This window comes from Abramis brama (genome assembly GCF_963993115.1).
Source record: "Abramis brama genome assembly, chromosome: 7".
Classification (NCBI taxonomy): Eukaryota; Metazoa; Chordata; class Actinopteri; order Cypriniformes; family Leuciscidae; genus Abramis; species Abramis brama.
The window spans coordinates 17861914-17884157 of NC_139969.1; the positions used below are offsets into that span (position 1 = coordinate 17861914).

A 22244-nucleotide genomic window follows, 5' to 3' on the forward strand; every position below is an offset into this window, starting at 1 on the left:
CCTTCTTAAAAAGAGGGACCACCACCCTGGTCTGCCAGTCCAAAGGTACTGTCCCCGACCGCCACGCGATGCTGCAGAGGCGTGTCAGCCAAGACAGCCCCACAACATCCAGAGACTTGAGGTACTCGGGGCAGATCTCATCCACCCCCGGTGCCTTGCCACCGAGGAGTTTCTTGACTACCTCGGTGACTTCAGCCCGGGTGATGGACGAGTCCACCTCCGAGCCCTCAGCCTCTGCTTCCTCAATGGAAGACATGACGGTGGGATTGAGGAGATCCTCGAAGTATTCCTTCCACTGTCCGATGACATCCCCAGTCGAGGTCAACAGCTGCCCACCTCCACTGTAAACAGTGTTGGTAAGGCACTGCTTCCCCCTCCTGAGGCACCGGACGGTTTGCCAGAATCTCTTCGAGGCCGACCAGTAGTCCTTCTCCATGGCCTCACCGAACTCCTCCCAAACCCGATTTTTTGCCTCCACAACCACCCGGTCTGCAGTCTGCTTGGCCTGTCGGTACCCGTCAGCTGCCTCAGGAGTCCCACAAGCCAGCGTAAAGCCAGCTTTACGCCATCCCTTACACCCGGTGTCCACCACCGGGTTCGGGGATTGCCGCCTCAACAGGCACCAGAGACCTTACGGCCACAGCTCCGAGTGGCCGCATTGACAATGGAGGTGGAGAACATGGTCCACTCGGACTCAATATCTCCAGACTCCCTCGGGATCCGGTCGAAGCTCTGCCGGAGGTGGAAGTTGAAGATCTCTCTGACAGGGGATTCGGCCAAATGTCACAGTACGTTTGGGTCTGCCGAGTCTGTCCAGCCACCAGGTGGTGATCAGTTGACAAAGTCGATCATCGACCTCCGGCCTAGGGTCTCCTGGTGCCATGTTCACTGATGGACACCCTTATGCTTGAACATGGTGTTCGTTATGGACAAGCTGTAACTAGCACAGAAGTCCAATAACAGAACACCACTCGAGTTCGTTCCTCCCAATCACGCCCCTCCAGGTGTCACTGTCACTGCCCACTTGGGCGTTGAAGTCCCCCAGTAGAACGACGGAGTTCCCAGTCGGAGCACTTTCCAGCACCCCTCCCAGAGACCCCAAGAAGGCCTGTCCCTGACCCGAAGGCGCATGGAAGCGACCCTCTCGTTCACCGGGGTGAACTCCAACACATGGCGGCTGAGCTGGGGGGCTATAAGCAAACCCACACCAGCCCGCTGCCTCTCAACATGGGCAATCTCAGGCTCCTTCCCCGCCAGAGAGGTGACGTTCCACGTCCCTAGAGCTAGTTTACGTGTACAGAGATCGGGTTGTCGAGGCCCCCACCTTCGACTGCCGCCCGATCCACTAAGCACCGGCCCTTACGGTCCCTCCTGCAGGTGGTGGGTCCACGGGAGGGCGGCCCCACGTCGCTCCTTCGGGCTAGGCCCGGCCGGACCCCATGGGGGGGGTCCGACCACCAGGCGCTCGCATACGAGCCCCAACCCCGGGCCTGGCTCCAGGGTGGGTCCCCGGCTGCGCCATGCCGGGCGACGTCACAGTCCTCGAATTTATTGGCATTATAAAGGGTTTTTGTTTTCAACCACCGTCTAGGACGAGTTTTATTTTATTTTTTAAATATTCAAAATGGCGGAAAGATTTACATGACGGAAAATGACGTCATATGATGCAGTCGAATCGTATTGAGCCAAGGAATATTGAAATTTGGACAAATGGTGGTGCTAGAGGGATTGAGTTAGACACTCCAAATTTGCTATGGTGACTGTCAATGTGCCAAATTTCATAACTTTCCCACAAGCGGTTCTATGGGCTGCCATAGACTTCCATACGGAAGAAGAAGAATAATAAGAACCCCAATGATTTCAATGCTTGGCCCCTAATAATATATGATTTTATGTCATCATTTACTCACCCTGATGTCATTCCAACCCGTTCATCTTTGGAACACTAATTAGATTTTCGTACCTCCATAGACAGCTCAAACGTGTTCCGTAACATGAGAATGAACCTCATTGGTTGTTGCAGAAGATCAAATGTGCTGCGTAACACAATAATTAACCTCATTGGTTATTGCTGAAGCTCAAACGTGCTGCGTTACACGAGAATTAACCTTATTGGCTCTTGCTGAAGCTCTAACTTTATTTGTGGCATCTTTATGATAGATAAGAATATACTCAGCATGATCATTTTCTTCAGAAGAACTGGAAGATCGGTCCCAACTCGGCTTTGCAGCAGCGAGACTGATTGCTTCTTGGGTGACTTTACAAAACCTTCGCTGACCATTAGTCTTGAAATCATTTAATAATTTTTCACTTTGTTTGTGTTGAAAACCGAATCAAGACTAAACTGCTATGTACACTGTTGATATAAACCCTGATGACTACAGAATACTGACTAGTACCAGGTTGGCTGTAACCTAGAAGACAAATATCAAATATTGCCGTTTTCAAAAACTTTCTGAGACAGAATTCATTTTATTTTTCCTTGCATTTGTCCATTCAGCATTAACACATTTCAGGATTTTACTTATTTTTGCTGTAAATTGTGCAAATTTCTAAATACTGGATCATTTTAGCAAGAACGTCAATGTTTACTTGCGCCTGATTGCATTGTAGTGTGGCTAGATGATTGTTCAAGAAGTTACATTATAGATATTTAAATTGAGAGTTTATTTAAAAAGAGTTACCTAAAAGAACCTTCATTGTATACTCTTGGTTATTGTAAATGTCTTCTTCCTGTTCAGGTGACAAAAACTACAGCTTGTACAATGAAACACAACCAAAACAAGTAACGACCATGATCGATAAGCATGGTTCAGTATTAGATATGAGATATCAGAGCGTTTATTAGATATCCATACTCTTTTGTAACTACACAACTTTACCAGCAGGTGGCACAAAATATCCAGTAAGAGATGTCTGGAAATTTGTACAAATTCTATTTACAAAAATAAACAGAGAACAGACAGTCATTCTGGCAGGCAGGAACTGGCAGGAAAATAAGTTGTTCAGAAGAGCTGTTACCTCAGGGGGGATTTAGTAGAAGTGCTTTTCTAAGAAAGCACTAAGAACATTTTGGTAAAAAAAGAGGAAGATTATTTCAAATAATTCAAATAAATTAAATCGGACTGATGTAGGTGTTGGGATGCTTGGTGAAATAAACTTCCAGGAACTGAATGAAGAAATAATGTGGTAAAAAGTTAGTATTTTCATGTATGCATTAAAAGAAAATGATTAATGCCTTGTTCAAGTACAATTGCTGATGAGTGATAAATTATTAGCAACAAATGTATTAATACTACACCTTAATACTATTATACCTTACACTTATGCAATTTCTCATTGGATTTCGCAAGAAAGAGTGTGAGAGGTAGAAAGGGTCAATGAGTGTGAGATGCTACAAAAAGATATATAGTGAGAAGCCACAAACAGATATTTGGACACTTTTGGACACCTATAGCTATACTCTTAAAAATGTCTAAGTGTCATTGTTAACATCCACAAACGAATGATGTAAGACCTTTTCTCAGAACTAACTTCCCTTTTCTTTGCAATTTCTGTAATTTTACTTTTAAACAGCTAGTCTCAAGGTCATTTCTAGTGCATATACTGTATAAAGTTTATCTCAAATTTCTTACAAGAGAAACCACATCAGTCCATCCGATTAACTATGGACATGTTCCACTAACATTTGAAGTGTCCTATTTGAAAATAAAATATCTATAATTTAAAGCAGAAAAGTCTTTTTGTCAAGTGTGTTTATATATATGCCACTTGGTTTGATGTATGCTATTGTACGTGATTTGAGGGAAGTGTTCACACATGTCTAAACCCAGTCACTCCATTTAAATACTAGTTTCAAAACTCATGCAAGCCTTGACTTGAGAAATACTAAATCACACACAATTCACTGTTTACACCCACTGCTTACAGACTTCTCATTTACAGTTTACCCCACTGTTAGAAGGAAAGTGTTTATTTAGAAACTAAAGAGTTCTGTCTGGCACTTCATACATAGCCATTTTTAAGGGCATGGGATCATTTTATAGTTGTAATGAATTAATGTTTTTTAAAAATAATGTTTAATCTTAATTATATGCTATGAATTAAACACCTCATAAACAATCATTAAAAATTCTCATTATATATATATATATTTTGTTGTTGTTGTTGTTGTTTTTGTGTGTTTTTTTGTGGCATAGTTTTTTTAAAACATTGAGTCAAGAACCCTATGGGTTCTACATACTGAACCCCATTGAACCCTTTTTTTTTCTTAGGAACTCAATACAAAACTGTATTAAATGACATTTTAAAGCAACATTACAAAACGCGTATTGCAATTTGAAAGTGTAGGCCATTTATAGCCCAATCACCCTTTGCACTGTGTAAATTATGACTGGGGTTGAGAAATCTGACATGCACTAAATAGTTTTATGGCACAGGACAGTAAAAGGATCTCTGTGTGTGCATATTGTCTAAGCTTTACGGTAGCATGTTAAAAAGAGGAAATTCAGAAAGCTCCAGCCAGTCGGGAAAGCTGGACAGAGATGAAATGATGCATGTAGGACGGACTCTTTAGTGTACAACACTGAGTATGTGTAGGGTGGACCTGACTGCGACCCACGTCTCTCACGTACGACGCTGTCTACATTCGGGAGCTTTATCGTTTTTCTAAGTATTCGTAAGGATGGGATTAAATTGACCATAACAGTGAATGTTTTGCCTCGCTTTTAAAACGCTTTTCGCGAATTGTGTCCTTTTAACGGCCTGTTGCAGTATTTATATGTGACTGGTGACGGAACTGTAACTTGAAATCGTGACCAGCGGTATTCGTCACTCTTCTATATTCAATGAAACAACGTTTGCAGCTACAACATCGCTGCAAGCCTCAGGAGGTCCTGCGTGCTCAGTTGGTCTTAAAGGAGCCGTCAAAGCAGCACGAAAGGGTAAAATGACTATGTCCGTTCCAGAGAACATATCGGGGTCCGGGGGGAAAGAGGAGGAGAGTGAAGAAGATGAGAGTGAAATCTTGGAGGAAAGCCCCTGCGGCCGCTGGCAGAAGCGACGGGAGCAGGTAGGCTACGTCCAATGGGCATAGGAAGCATCGCTGTAATTATCCTACATAGACGACTGGATCAAACAAAAATGTGTATTTAACAATTATTTAAGAACTTAAAGGGCTCTGCAAATGAAAATACATTGTATGATTTGGTTGTGGGTGGCCTCGTGATAAACCAGCCCAGTTGGTTTCTCCACATGGAGAGTTTACAATGATTTGTAGCTGTTAGTGTTAGACTCACTTAAGAATGGCCGTTGTAAAAAACAACAACAACATGTAAAACGATGCATAAATGCTTTAACAACAACTATTTGTGATTTAAGCACATTTAACATCATTTCAGAAGTTTTACGTGTAGTTTTCGTATGAGATTCAATGTAAACATTTGAGTTCACGTACAGCCCCTCCCCCTCCGCCCACGTACACGCGCACGCGCACGCGCACGTAAATACAGCGCATACATATTATGTCACTAATATTTTTATTCATTTGTGTATCATATTATGAGATAAAATGGGCGTGGAGGTGTCAGCCCCCTCTTGTCGGCTTGTGTTGAAGCGTGATCTCGGCTTTCTTTGAGATAAGTCACAGATACAGTAAACTAAAGCTTATCAGTCCTGGCACACATTCAGGCTATCTATTGTACAGGACACTGGAAACTTGTAACCCCCTCTTTTAACCATGTGCTTCTAGTAGTTCTAATTGTTGAACTTTATTTGTATGCTTATTAATGCTAATTATTTATGCTTAGACAACCTCATCCACCTACAGTGTAAAATCTAATTGGATGATTTTACTTTTAAGAAGCATGCAAAACCTTGACTTCCAATTAAGCATATTTATTTGACTATTCAAAATAAAGTGGACTAGGTATTGCATGTTTTTCCTCTGAGGAAGTAGGCTACTTGTGTCATCAAGTTTACCTAAGAGTGAATTTAACCATTTAAAGTCACCATGAAATCAAAATTGACAATTGGCAGCAAGAGCAGAATGAGGGGTGGCAGCGAGGCTTGCCATGGTATGTAAAACCGGTTATACTATATTATGAGGGATGATACCTGTATTTTATAAAGATTTAAAAGGGGAAACAATAAAACACACTTGACAATAACTGTTCCTAACTAAATATTACTGGGCACATCAACAGTTGTTTGATTCCTCTATAGGGGTCTCTGCTCCTGAAGGGCTACGAACAGATCTGGCTGTAATTTTCAAGTAATCCAGAACACTTTCATTAGCTGCTTCAGGTGTTTCTGATTAGGATTTAAGATTCACTGTAACCCTGCTCTACTGCATAACATTAGAACAACATGAAAGTGAGTAAGTGATGACAGCCTTTTCATGTTTAGGTTAACTAACTATCCCTTTAAATATGATCTAATCTACATGAAGAGTACAATGCTGTTGCTGAAAATGAACGCACCATTGAGTCGTTCTGGACATGGTGTTTCTGTCTTCCTAATACTGCCTTCTTCCACTCTGTTTTGCTCTTCTGCATCACTTTCTTCTTTCAGTATATCCTTCTCTCCCTCCACTGTGTATCTCCTGCCTCTGCTCTTTGCTCTTGTTCTCCTGCTTCATCTGCATCCTGCTTTGATTTTTTTAAAGAAAAAAATTGTGGTCTATGTCTCCCTTCCTCTTCATTTGGGCCTTCTGTCTCATAGAAAACAGTCACATAAAAACACTTTGATGATGGCCAGCCTATTGCATACTTTATCCAAAAAATGTACAGGCTAGCCTATATGAAAAGTGTATTGAGCAGCTAGCTAGTGCATTGAAAATGTACATAACTGTACTGTAGCAACCACAGCTCAGGTAATTTATTTAGATTAACGAGACAGACACATGATTGACTGTACCTGCTTCTGAGCATCAAAATGATATACATAATATTGAACTATTTGTTAGGTCATGGTAATGGCTAATAGTGTGTGCACTGATAGATCTTGGTCTGGTAGTGTTGATTAATTATTTTATTTTTTTGGCACCAGAAAAGGTTAAAGAGTGGGGGAGGGGTGAAGATAAGCGTATGTATAGTGACATCACTATATGACGAACACTGCCCCAATAAAAATGATTTAGCTTGTGCATTTTATTTTGGTGTCATTTAGGTATTTGCTTACATTTAGGCTAGATGCAATTAGTAATTAATCCATAAATGTTGTTCAGATAATCTCGGAGATGTCACAACTAAATTGTCTAACTAAACTGGTAACATTTAATTTTTTAAAAATATAATTAAGATCTTCAATGTATTGTTTATTTGGCTATTTCTCCACATGAATGCAAGTTTTGTCTCCTGAAATCACTGTGATTTGGACGTCAATTTATTCTAAATCATTACACGAGACGCAACTCAAATGAAAGGTTTGCTTTGGTGTGTGTGGAGAAGATTCTCACTTACTCGTCTCTGGACAAGCAGGCCCTGTTCGATGGAAAGCAAGAGCACCCTCAGTTGAAACTGTAATAATAGTATATTGGCGGAACAGATTTGTGAAGTGTCAAAGGTTTCTATTTACAATGTGTTTTTGTTGTGTTGAGCAATGTATCCAATCACAGTCATGTCCGTTGATCTCTTGAAAGCAATGGCCAATCAGAAGTGTTTAAGTTACTCAGAATCTACTCGCCTGTCAAAACGTCAGAGTTTTTGTACAGTGCTAAGTTCTGCATGCTCGCAAATCCTCTCATTATAACAAAGTGTAGACACAATGTAAATAGGAGATTCATTGCGCAGTGTAGATAGCTTTATCGATTATATAATATGATTACTTTAATCAAAATAACTTTATTGGATTACTTTGTGAGATCGCGATGAACTGAGATGAATGACTGCTTTTTAGTGACTATAAAGGGAGCAGTCTTTTTTTTGTGCAGTTTTTGTGCACTTTCTAGGCTATATAATCTATTCAGATTTTTAATAAAAGTTTAGTTTTTATTGCTGCTAAGAGTTCGGAAGTGACATCCACATATAAATGCAGGATTCACTCTCGAAATTGCAGTGATTGACATATTGGTAACCATGGCAATCGACGGGACATAAATGTATCAAAATAGATGTGTATTAAGCAATGTATATGTAGACTAATAGATTAAAATATTAGAATTTTCATATCAAAATATTTTTTGAAATGCTGCTGCAATTAGGCTATTTGTAAAAGTAATAGCTTTTAAATCTTGTAAATCTCTCACTGTACATTGCTATTCCTGTTATGGTGGTGCTAGGAGCTGTTGCTTACACATGACATCTGCACTCTACTAGAGCACCCTCACTAATTTCAGAAGCACTTTCAGCGATTTGATTGTGGAATCGGGCCTGTGGACAAGAGTGCGTTCTTCTTTCAACACTTCAGTTATACTGCAAGGGCGCAGCATGCCCTCCAGTCTGTTAAATTCACAGTTAGCCTTTTACACTTAGCCTACTGCAGGGACAGAAATGTGCCTTTATCTGAATGAAATAATATCAGACATGGTTAATATTCGATATGTGCTTATAAAGTGACCTAATCGAGGTAAGATAATCTTTTATTATGAGCCGATGGGGATGTTGACGCCCCTCCATAAACCAAAATCAAAAAAAAATTGTGCATTATATCAGTATGTGAGCTGTGTCACTGGTCAGCTTTGGGGTGGCAAAACTAATTTTTAGGGTGGCAGCAGCCACCGCTGTGGCCACGCCCCTGCACGAGGGCAAAGCGACCTATAACTCTCATGAGGTCAATTCAATTCACATTTATTTGTATAGCGCTTTTCACAATACACATCGTTTCAAAGCAGCTTTACAGAAAATGCATGAGTCCACATTGCAATTTAGAATGATCTGTTATCAGAGGTAACTGTCTAAGTTATGTATTTCAGAAATGTACATATACAAAATCACAGTTAGCAAAACATTTATTAATTTAAACAGTGTAATAATTAAAGGCAGAAACAATGAGCTCACTGAAGTAATGAATACTTGTTTGTTAACAAATGATTATGACATTTAGAAAAATTTAGCACTGGTGCACAGGTCACAGCAATAGCAAACCACAACCATTCAACCATCCAATCATTTCCCAACAGACAAAATCAAGTCCCACCCTACATCTTTTCTTGTTCAAGAATCCATTTCACTTGGATATACATTGCAATAGGGAAAATAGCAAATTGCAAAAACTTAAGTTTCATGTTAACTAGTTGCAACTAGACTTAACTCAAATCTGTGATTAAAGTAATATTGTTTTAACTTTTTTTTTTTTTTTTCTCAAAATTATATAAAAATGTACCTGGAATATACATATAAATAATATAGCCTAAATATGAGCAGGTAGTATATAATGTTTTGAAATTATTATATTACGTGATATTTAAAGTTATTTTTTATTAGGGCAGTTTTATTTTTTAGTTATGACAACTTTTGTGTTTACTGTGTAAAAGTAACTTAATTAAAATGAATAAAATAAGCGAACAATTGCACTTAAGTTAAGCCAACAAAATTGTTTAATTTGAAATGCCTGTTATTTACAGTGTACTCAAAAGCGTGAAATATAATACACTCACTTTATGTGCATATTTGTGAAAGTTTTTCATTTTATGTTTACAAGCCATCTGAAGTTTCTCTGAGGTCAGGGGTGAGTCTCAACTCGGTGCGCCTTATGTGTTCTTTTTCCTTGACACTTGATTTATGAAAAGCAATACAGATGCAAAATTCTAAATTGGATAGTGGCTGGAACACAACTAGTAATTATTTTCTCTTTGTGAATAGAGCTTGTAAGTGCAAGAATGTTATTAGTATGTGGCTCACTCTCTTATTGCGTCAGTGTTGTTAATGGTGCCAAAGCGCAAAGTGTTGTCTAAGAGAAGGACAGACATGCTTGAACAACAAGAGTGAAAGTTTTGTTGGTGGTGGATGTTTTCTTTTCTCAATGACTCTGACATTTAAATGGTAATACAACGATCATGCATCACAGCCAGGGTTGCTAGGGTTGCCCCCCATCTCCCCCCACCCCCACCAAAACTAGCTCAATCGTAATGTAATGTGAAATTATGTAATGTTGGGAGTTTTTTGGGGTAGTTACAAAACTCTGGCATTAATGTTTGTTTCGACAGTTTCAACCTTGTGGCATTAGGCTTACTACACTTAGAGTGGGCTTTACTACATTAAAAAAATGACAATTAAAAAAATGTTTAATCAATGCAAAGACTTCTGCAATTAATTTGAGGGATATGAAAATTTTGGCCGATACGGATAACCAATAATTCTTTATTTGAAAGCCGATAACCGATATATAGGCCGATAAATCTAAATCCAAATTTTTATATAATTTCTCACCATCACCAAAGGTCTCACCATTAAAAGGCATGTCCCAACAACACAATTATAATGTTTTTATTATATTTTTATGTAGCCTATAATATGGCAGTCTTGCACTGCTCATGTTGCACTAAACTGTATTTTCCTTTTTTGAAGTGATTCCAATCATATTTCAATCAATTCAAAACCATCATGGTGAACAGCGCGCATCAATGTGTCTCAGCTAATGGCAATAATCCATTATTTATCAGCTTTAATATATCAGCCAAATTTTCTTATTGGGCCGATAATGTTAACATTAAAAATTAACATATGGTGGCCAATATATCGTGCATCCCTAATTTTACTTGCGGATAGTTCTAGCACTCCCTAAAAAAAAAAAGCTATCTCTTTGATATCTCAATTATTTGACCAACAACATTAAATGGTGAGCAAATCGAGAATGGTATAGTGCAACTCAGATGTTTCTCCTGAGAAAAAGCGACGAGTCTCCATGAGTTACAGAAGAGATCTCAAAATCACAAACTGAAAAAAAAAGTCTACAATAGAAAGTTGGAGATTTCATTTTTTCTTTTTTTATGTACACATATCACGCATTCCTCCAAGATCAATTTATCAGAGCTATGTTGTTCACATTCACTTTATAGATCAAGACTTATTGTATGTCAATATTTTATTTTATTTTATTGCACGAGATGCATCTGAGACAAAATTTCCCCTCTGGGAAACCACGTCAACAGAGTTTTTTGAGCAGACGTTTACCACAGTTCATTCTCTACACTTAATTAGCAGCGAGCACATGTGTGTGAATGAGAAACCTGAGGTGAAAATGACTCAGTGGACAGATGGGCGAGCAATGATGTTTTCTGGTGGTGGAGTGTTATTTTTCACATGGGAATGGCACATTCAAACGAGTCCAAATCAAGTATATTGTTGGTTTCAATTATCTTTTATTCTAACTTTCTTTATATTGTTATTCTGTTGTGAATTAGCACATTTTCAAGTTTAGTAGTAATTGAGGCAACAGAATAGAGTCATTATTAAAGAGATTTCTGTGAACACAGCCAGCTTGGCTTTGCTCTTAAAGACTTTTGTTATGCAACTGTTTTCCACCGTTTTGCTCTTTCTCATAAGACTTACTAAACTTATCTTGCAATTTCATCTGACACATGGCTGATACACAGCATGGCTGTAGGTACAGCCAGAGCCGATCCTGACCTCCCTGGGGCCCTAAGCAAAATTCTGTTAAGGGGCCCTCATACCTGAGCCATGAGCCATGTAAACCATTTGCCATTGCCACACAGTCACACCTGACACCCCAGTGCTCCCATTCCTTTAACTAGTACTAATGAAAATGTAATTCCTGATATCAGAAATAGACATTGTTACTAGAAATAGTACATTCTTAATATCAAGAATTCACATTTTAAATAGTACAAATTTAATTATTGATATCAAAAATGCATCCTGTGAATGAATAAAAGCTAAAATGGCTTGTCATAGCATATCACTGTTTTTTAAATGATAAAAGCAATACTTGATACTTGATGGTTATTATTTACTGAGGGATGTGCATCCATATTGACCAGTATGTCCAGCCAATCAACATTTTAAATGCAATATAGCCTATAAATCAATAGTCAATGTCAAAACATTGCTTTATTGCAGAGTTGTAACTAAACTGACTTGGAGACTAGATAATCATTGTCTTGTTTTAAAAGTATGTGCGCCTATAATGAGGAGTGCCATCACGCCCATATTGTACTGGTCCCCACAGATGTGTTGTTGGAAAGTGCGCGTTTCATTTCATGCATATGAACTCATGTTAACACGCAACGCGGTTATCTTTTACGAGCTGCAGTTAATAAACAAACACTGTTGCCCTTTGTCGTTTATCAAACGTAATAAATAGTTGTATTTCACTCTCACTTTTTTTTTGTCAGGCACAAAGTCACAGAACACAGCCCTGGAAGTGGCCGGCATTAGCAAGCAAGACACAGAAAGACCAGAGAGAGATGCACATCAACTTAAAGGGGTGGTTAATTATGATTTCACTTTTTTAACTTTAGTTAGTGTGTATGCTGCTGTTTGAGCATAAACAACATCTGCAAAGTTACAATGCTCAAAGTTCAAAGCAAAGGGAGATATTTTATTTTAAAGAAATTGCTTTTTAAGGACTACAACAAACGGCTGGTAGGGACTACATGACATTCCTCCCGGGTTAGTGACATCACCAACCTAGAATTTACATAAACCTGCCCCCGGGAACACGATTTATAGATTATCAAGATAGAATATGCTAATCAGTGACTAGAAGATAACTACACATAAGCTACATAAATTCATCAACTAACCATTCAGAAATGTCCTGTTGCATTCTACATGTTGTCACTTCTTCTTGAGTCTCTCTATCTTGGCTGAATCCGATTTGAACAAAAGGCTAAAAGTTTTTGAAATTTTCAGTGCATGTGTGTGTGTGAGTGCAAGCTGTTGAAGCTCTCTGTGCCCCAGCAGCTCATTTGCATTTAAAGGAACAGACACAAAACGGTGCGTTTTTGCTCACCCTCAAAAAGTGACAACTTCAACATGCTATATAAAAATATCTGTGGGGTATTTTGAGCTAAAACTTCACATACACACTCTGGGGACATCAAAGGGGGGAAGCAGGATCAACCTATGTGCATTACGAGGACCATAGTAACTGTTGTATAATGTGAGATTTGAAACTTAATGTTCAACCATTATTTTTTTAATCAGCTGTCTTCCCTAAAGTTTAAACACTGCAATAAATCTATTCCAAAGGAGTGCGCTGGGTTACAGATTACATAGTCAATGGAAAATCGGGGAAGGCGAAAAGTGTGCACGAGTTCTTGTCTGACCAAAATGAGCCACATTCCAGAAACTAAAAAAGCCCAGTCATCATCACTTTCCTAAGGACATCAGTGCATGCATAGGAAGAGAATAATTAGCCTGTGAGGAGGCTCAGTAGGACTAAAGTTCACCTAGTCTCTGTGTTTAATGAGCAATGCTAATGAAATGTTCTAACAGTTAGATCTTTGACTGTAAAATTTTCCCAGAGGCAAGTGCTTTTCATGGCTGTGCCTGCATTTACGAACGGCTTTGCGTTACAGGCACCCTCATTGACACAAATCTGCGTACACTTACTCATTCTGCTCAGCATGCATATCATCTCTGTCTCCCTCTCCGGTCTTTCTGTCTTTGACTCGCACACACCAACACAAATGAAAGCACATTCACTAGCACCGAGTAAATGTTGTCTTTAACTGCACATTGCCAATGGATTAGCCTTGCCAACCCAATGATCTCATGATCATGTTTTTCAAGCAGACACTTTACTTGCTTTGACATGGCAATGTAATAGCCAATTGCATAATGGATTTAGTTTCATTGTTGTTGATCTTTTTTACTAGTGGTTCTGAACTGATGGTTTGTGACACAAAAATCACAGCAGATCTGTTCTGACAGGGCCGCAGGAAACAATGATAAATGCAAATGAGATGCAGCTAGTAACCATATAACATGCACATTAAGGATAGCAAAATAAATAGGCTTATTTTAATGTTAATAATTTAACATTTGTGTTGGATATATATAAAATGAATATTGAAGCAAAAACAGTTGAGAAATTTTTCACACAGTCTAATATTACAGTGTAGGCTATGTGATACAGATACTATCTATTTAAACTTTTCTAATATCACCTGGTATCTTATGATGTTCTCTGTCAATAGTCTAAATCCAGGGGCTGTGTGCCCATATTTTCATATAGCGTCAGGCAGTTGTTGCTTAAGGTAAAGTTAGTTTTGCATTTAGCCTGCCTTTTGAATTCAGTCCTCACAATGACAAAAGATTCCACAAGCATTTGTGAAAAATGCAAACTACCTGCTTGAGGTCATAAAGGTGAATAAGCTAATGGATAGTTTGCATTTTTCACAGTTGCTTATGGAGTCTTTTGTCATTCCCCAGAAAGGAACGAACCTTTCTACTGGAGTGTAGAAAGTGAGGCTATACATAGTGAGGCTAGAGAGGAAAAGGATTGCCTTAAAATAGCTCACTTTTCTGTCTTTAAGAGATTCGCTGTGTTTCAGGCGAGCAGACAGAAGATTCCTGTGTCTGTCAGGATTACAGATAGAAAAATATGGGTGTTGGCCACATTCACTCAACCTTTCAAACTAAAGCAGTTGTTTTGGATGACACTTTATTATGATTCACAGAATTGCTTTTACACAGATCACCCATAGACATTTGGTGTTTTTAGATTGTATTTATTTGCACTGTGTCTAGTAGGGCTGTGTGTTGTGACATAGCTGGGAAATGGTAGAGAGGGTAGAGATTCTGTTATACCTGTTTATGCCGTTGATGATATCATCAGATTCAAAGATGCCATTTAGTGTTGTTGGTAAAGACTGTTTTCACTAACTCTGCCAACTATTGCTCAGACAATTTATCATATGTACAAATAGCATATCATGTCTATTTACACTTTTACAATATTTACTAAGATGCTATTTGTTGTTATTTACTGGAGCGATGTAACAGTTTAGGCCACTGCCGACGGGTTAACTGATTATAATGGGAGCAACCATGGGATGTCTGGCGTAAACGTGTGGAACTGTAAGTGGTTGTGGTTGCCGAGCAACATGACAATGCGGCTCATTAATAGAGAATTCTACTGTGCAGTCACACCGTCACTGTCAGGAAACATACGTGATTCATCTAGTCATATTTATAATGCATTACAGTTTGGAATCTCAAGCGTTATTAAGATGATTTTGAATATATCTCAGTTATCATTCATTTGTTATGAATAATATAATTAGGGATGCACAATATATCGGCATCAGCCAATATATGTTAATTTTTAATGTTATCATTATCGGCCCGATAAGAAAATTTGTCTGATATATTAAAGCCTATAAATTATGGATTATTTCCTTCAGCTGAGACACTTCAGATGCATGCTGATTGGAATCAATTAAAAAGGAAAATACAGTGAAGTGCACCATGTGCAGCGCAAGTCTGTCATAAATTGGCTACATAAAATTATAATGAGAAAATGATTATAATAGTGTGCTTGGGACATGACTTTTAATGGTGAGAGACTTTTGTTTTTGTAATCGGGCTCTCAAATTTGGATTTAGATTTATTGGCCAACATATCGGTTATCGGCTTATTGGTCATCTGTATCAGCCGAAATGTTCATATCGGTGAATCCCTAAATGTAATGATATTTGAATTTCCATTTCAGGGTTGAGTTTCATGCAATGATATTTACGCAACTGTTCAAAAGTTTGGGGTCAGTAATAATTTGTTATAATGTAAAGTCTTTTATAATGTTACAAAAGATTTCTATTTTTAACAAAATGCTGTTCTTTTGACCTTTCTATTCATCAAAAAATATTAAGCAGCACAACTGTTTTCAACATTGATAATAGGAAATGCTGAAAAATCAAATTCCATCACAGGAATAAATTACATTTTTAAAATGTATTAAAATGAATTTAAATTGTAATAATATTGCACAATATTGCTGTTTTTACTGTACTTTTGATCCAATAAATGCACCCTTGTTGAGCATAGAAATATTTCAGATCCCAAACTTTTGAACAGTGTATATTGAAATATTACTGTGACAAAAAACAAAACAAAAAAACCCCTCAAACCATAATATAAGATTTTGATCATGCCGCACACTCCTGGTGTATTTGTACGGTCATTATCAGACACTCACAGGTAATGGACCCTCTCACCCAATGATAGGTGGTGGTAATGCATTTACTCTAATTAAACCAGTGGAGAGGAACAGCAGACTAGAGAGAGAGCGCGCGAGAGAGAGAGAGAGAGAGAGAGAGCGCGCGAGAGAGAGAGAGAGAGCGCGCGAGAGAGAGAGAGAGAGCGCGCGAGAGAGAGAGAGCGCGCGAGAGAGAGAGAGAGCGCGCGAGAGAGAGAGAGAGCGCGCGAGAGAGAGAGAGAGAGCGCGTGAGAGAGAGAGAGAGAGAGAGAGCGCGAGAGAGAGCGCAAGAGAGAGAGAGAGCGCCTTGGCTAATGGCCAGTGTAAAGCAAAACCAGCAAACGCCATCTGTCTCACTGCATTAAGCCATTCAAATGGTATTTCTCTATCTCGCTTGCTCTTAGTGCATGAGCATTTTTCCAGTTAGGAAAACAATTATGTTGGCCTTATTCTGACCGCTGCTCATCTTTCTTCGACACACTATATTATCAAGATGGCTGTGTTTGGCACTGGGCTCTAGAAGATTGTGCCAGCCTCTCTCAAAGATCTCTAAGTCCCTGAAGACTAGCAGAGTTAGTTTCCCGTGAAACAATGTTAAAAGGATCTCGTTTTAGAGATTTGTTTGTGTACCCGTACATTACATTTTAATTGTATTTAACACAATTTTAATTTAGAATGGACAATGAAACATTTAGCTGAACCTTAACATTCGCTTAGGTTGAAGTTGACTTAAAGGGATAGTTCACCCAAAAATGAAAACTATTTCATCATGCGCTCATGTTGTTCCAAGCCTGTCCAACGTACTTTATTTTCTGTGGAACACAAAAGAACATTTTGAAGATGTTCAGATCCAAACAGCACTGATTTGACCCCACTGACTCAGCATTTGTCAAAATATCTTATTTTTGGATTGGGTTTTTGTTATACTGCTTTCAGTAGCATGGATTTGGATGTCGCAGAGACCCTATTCGAGACCTCTGATATAGATAGTATTGTATTTCTAAACCACTTAGGTTTTCTGCATCACTTTTAAAGTTTCCTCTTTTGCGAATTCAAAGTAAAACTGAATGTGTCCTTTAAAAAAAACAGCCACACAATTTCAATTCCATCTGTCTGTTTCAGATGCAGAACTGTTTTTTTACCACCTTCAATTGCAGTTAGCGTAAGATCACTCTTTTTGTCAGGAGTTGGACTGATTAATTGTGCAAGAGTAATCTGCTGTACTTCAATTAGTTGAGACAATGCCTCTGTTCATAGATGTGAATTTAGAGATGCTAGATGACAGCGATAGGTTGTTCGAACTTATTAGTGTCATGTGTGAGTCTACAGAATGAGCTTTTGATGACAGCTTGAGTATTTCAGCTCACTCATGCTCTTAAGAATCCCAAATGAATCTCATGTGACTGACTAGCAGTAACTAGACCAGAACTGTCAGATACAAGTTATAACTGAAATTCCATCCAGCTTTCAGCTTTACTTCCTCTGGTGAAGGTTAAATAATGGCTAAAATCATTATTTAATCTTCCCTAATGATTTATTTACATAGTTCCCATGGTCCTGGAAAGCCTGCAAATATCAAATTGTGTTTTCCAGGCTTGAAAATGTAAATTAATAAACTCTTAAGTCATGGGGAAAAAATGTAGAAAATTAAGATTTTCTTATTTTATTCTGCTCTGTTTTTTTTTTTTCATCTGCTAGATATTAGCTATATGTAAAGTAAAACTTGCTTGAAAGCCATAAGTTTTGGTTTGTGAGCTTTTTTTTGGAGTTCTTTTCAGTGAATCGGACAGATTCACAAATTAGTCTAAATTATTCATTAGCAAATCACTCTGAATTGTTTAAATTCAGGTGCATAGAATGCATTTCTGTGAAATATTAATTTGTGATAAATATATAGCTTCTTTATAAGTTTACCCGCCCCTGATATTTTAGCAAGTATTATGTATTTATAAAGAACAGGCATGGAGCAGATGGTATTTTTGATCCATTTGTGGATTATGCTGTGCTGTGCCTTTGTGTGAGCATGTGCACATGCTTAATTGTGCGTTTTTGTTTTTTTATGTGCTCGACAGATCACGTTGAGTCCCCTACTCATTTACATATTAATACCCATTGCTATCATTATACATCATATGAAACCCCAGACCTTTTATGGCATAATCATGGTGTAATACATAAAATGATTTGCATGTCATTCCAAACCTGGATGCTTTTTTTTTCTTCTTTTTTTTTCTGTAGAACACAAAAGAAGATATTTTGAATAATGTTGGGATCCAGGCAACATTGGATCCCACTGACTTCCATTGTATGGACAAAATACACATTTCTAAAAATATCTTCTTTTATGTTCCACAGAAGAAAGTCTTACTGGTTTGGAATGACATGAGGGTGAGTAAATTATGACAGAATTATCTTTTTTTGGATGGAGTATCTCTTTAGGGAGTAGAATGTGTTTTAGTATTTGAAATTGTTTTTCACAATGTCACAAGTAAGACAAGTGACTCCTATATGCAGCTTCCCATATTCATGTGTCACTCTTGTAATCTAGGAGAACTTTGTTTACATGAGTTTAATTTGTTTTAAAGTCCCCCTGTAGTCAATAAGTTTTTCCTGTGAACAAAATATATGCGGATCCATGCATATGCATATCACACCAGCTCAGAGATTCACTCAGTCAACTCGTATACAAGTAGATATATCAGAATGGTAAAGCGTTTTATGTATCGCTCTCTACAGCGTCGGACACATAACGGTAATTAATATGATTAGACTTTTGCTTGACTACATTATCAAACATCTAATAATGTGTTGCTAATGTTAGACAAACCATGTTCCCGTTCTTCATCTCAGAGTCAGACAGCTGCCTTCTAAAAATCAGCATCCTTACAAACGCTTTAAACAGCTTAGAATGTCTGTGGCATAAAGTTCATAATAACATTGTAATATAAATCCTATACTTAATTAACCCGCTATATTGCTAAATGTACCCGATTTATTTTTTTATTTTTTTTTATTTTTTCATATGAACAGGTAAATACGGGGATAACCTGGCTTCTCTTGAGACTTCCCTTTTAGTTTGCTGTAAATGATATGCTAAAGCCCACCCGTATGTTGATGTGATTGGTTACAAGGTAGTTTGTGACGTGAGAAACGCCAGCGATTTCAAACCGCGTCTTTTTTTCCCTGCAGTTTTGAGGAGAAAATACTATACAATGGTGTTGACTTATGAATTTGCACATGGCTTGTCTTAAAGCATATTAAAAGCACCACATAGACATATAAACAACATTAAAAACTTGATTTTCAAGGGACGATTGTGATTGTTGCATTCAGGCTGATCTCTCAACCAACCAAAAAGTTAGGTGAAAACTAGGCTACTTGTTTATCTTATCAAAGCTGTATAGTTTTGATTTGGTTGCTGCAGGTGTTCTTCGCTTGGCACAGCTTTGGAAAATACCAGTTTTCAGAACTTTGCAACAGAAAGCGAAAGCTAGTAGAGGAAGAAAAAGAACCTCTGGAAAAGGAGAGCTTTCAGTAGGTTCACACCATGGCTTCCCACATCTTTAGCGTCACAATGCAGGGCATTCATGAGTCGTGAGTGTAGTGACTAACACTGTTTTGTGTGGACATCACATCATGCTTTTATTCTATAATGCTCTTTGTTTACTTTCCTCTTTTTGTCCTGCTCTCTATTTCTCTTTTTACTAAGTCATCTGATGTCGTCTGCTACATATTGCACCTTTCTTTGTTTATGATCCCTTCAAGTCCATCAGCATTGATCGTTTTTCGCATTAACCCCTCAAAGCTAGAGCCTTGTCTCGGTTAATGCTGCAGACTTCAATCCTACAAGCTGGCTGTGACAGATCCTCACTTCAAAAGTGCCACTCATGTTCAAACCCAGTGGTGCACTTGTCCTGATGTGGCTTTTAAAATGTTCAGGTTTATGTAATAAAGTGGTGCATTAGGCACCACTGGGCTTCTGAATCCTTATGTGTAGAACAATACCATCCTGCAGATCACAAACAGCAACTGAGCAACTCCTACTTTAAAAAACACACCTACTTTGTTCTGTTTACCCGAAAGCAGCGGTATTCATCACTTACTGCTGATTTTGCCTACTCTTTTATTTCATATGTGAGCGCAAGATAAAAAGTTGAGCGCTTTGGGAGAGGGACGCCCTGAGGCAGGAGTTGAAAATACGACGCATCTGTCAGCCTTCTTTCTTTGGTAGAAGTTGCACAATACAGCTTAAGCTGGTAGAGAATGCAATGAAAGCTTGATGAGTTTGACACTTTACCCGTAGGATTATCACGTTGAATAGTTCCTTTGAGTGACTGCCAAGTGTGTGATTCTCAGGAATGGTCCAACTGATAGCATGCTCTTCTCAGAGCGTCTAGGTACCTGACAATCAGCGGTGATTGTGATTCATTCCATTTTGACAATTTGTAATTCCCAATAACTCTAAGGGAAATGTTTAACCAGTAATTTTTAAACCAGGATTAACAAGACCCTTGTTTTGGTCAGACTCACTGGAGTTTCTCAGTACGAGTACCTGTTCAATATAGTATGACAGTAGCTTAAATGGTTATCCTGCTTTTGTGGAAGAAAAATACTACGCCCCTCTTTTCTGATTGGCTATCCGTACTCACTTCTGCGTTACACCTGGAAACAATTAGATACACCATTTCTGGGAATTCTGAAAAATTCGACAAAATGTGGGAACCAGTTTTTACTTTTTTGTCTAGCCACAAGGACTAATGATTTATTTATTATTTATTTCAGATTTGTAACATTTACTTTTTGCAATTATTGTGATTATACTTTGTTAGAGAGGTTGGTCTTGTATATCGTCATCCTCCCCTTTAGTTTTATTTTTGCATATTGCACAGATGTTTGTTATATGAAGGGTCTTTTTGTCTGTTATTGTCTGTTTTTGATGTTTGAAAAACCATTAAAAAAAAAAAACATAAAAAAAAAAAAGAACAAGACCCTTGTTCCATTTTTTTGCTGTTCATGTTAAACCCTGGGTTAGCAATTAATCCTTGTAAGATTTTTCAAAAAGGTTTCACACTGCACTAGAGCTGCACAATTCTGGATAAATTGAGAATCGCGATTTTTCGTTTAAAATCTCCCATGATTCTGAATAGACAATTGAACAAAATAACATGTAATTTACTAGAGGTTCTGACAAACTGTTCATTGCTGCAGTCTATTTAAAATATTTAATTAATGTATATTAATTATTTAAAAAAATCTGTTTGAATTAAAGATTCATTGACTCAATCCTGAAGACTTCACTTTTTCATTACTGGCTGAATCAGCGTTTTTAAACAAACCTCTTGAATGATTCAATGACAAATAATAATAATAATAATAATAATAATAATTTTTTTCCCAAATATAACAACAAAACCAACGAACGTCAGACAAGACACAAAGGAAAAACACACAAACACACAAAAAAAGGGAAAAGGGAGATGCATCATAAAACAGTTAGAAAATCAGCTCCATCAGATGAAATCGTGTCAATTTTTTTAATGGAATTCAAAAAGGGTTTCCAGATTTTCTAAAATAATTCACCTCTGCCCCTCATTAGCACATCAATGTCTTGTTTCCATTTTTAAGCAATGCATTTTTTAGCTCTTATCAACAACATTTCAGCAAGCTTAATAGCTTGACTATGTGGCAGGTTAGAGTCGGTAAAATTACCTTATAAACACCTCTGGATCCACTGGAAAATCAATTCCATGAATCTGTGATATTAGATCACATACTTGCACCCAAAACACCTTAATTTTAGGACACAACTATAGAATGCAAAAAGGTTCCTTCTGGACAAGTGCATTTTTAACAGTCAGCCTTCACCAACTACTGGTGTAATGTTGCAATTGATGCAATCTTTATTTGAAGTGTCAAGTTACTTTCAAAAGGTAGATTTGCTACCGTAGACATCAGTGTTTATATCCTAACTGTATACTTTTATCCCAGTACTTATGTGATAATTTGAATTATTGTAATAATGATACTGTGTGGTTGAAAAGACTGTTTCATACCCATAGACCTTAGTCAGGGTAGTGCCATTTTTCTTTTTTGAGAGGAATGAAAACGAGGCTGTGAGGGACAGAATGCAGTGCATTCAATGG

At 38.0% G+C, this 22244-nt stretch overlaps 1 protein-coding gene across 2 annotated transcripts in view; it reads left to right on the top strand.

Annotated features, from left to right (window-relative positions):
- The first annotated feature begins 4523 nt into the window (after positions 1–4523).
- Positions 4524–22244, top strand: part of nrbp2a (nuclear receptor binding protein 2a) — a 30586-nt gene continuing 12865 nt past the window's right edge. Inside the window, exons 1-2 of one of the 2 annotated variants that reach the window (XM_084119973.1) lie at positions 4524–5071; positions 18457–18489. In XM_084119973.1, coding sequence (XP_083976099.1) covers positions 4949–5071; positions 18457–18489 — 156 coding nt within the window. In that variant the 5' untranslated portion in view covers positions 4524–4948. The remainder of the gene's footprint in view (positions 5072–18456; positions 18490–22244) is intronic. The other variant, XM_084119974.1, reaches the window with a different exon arrangement.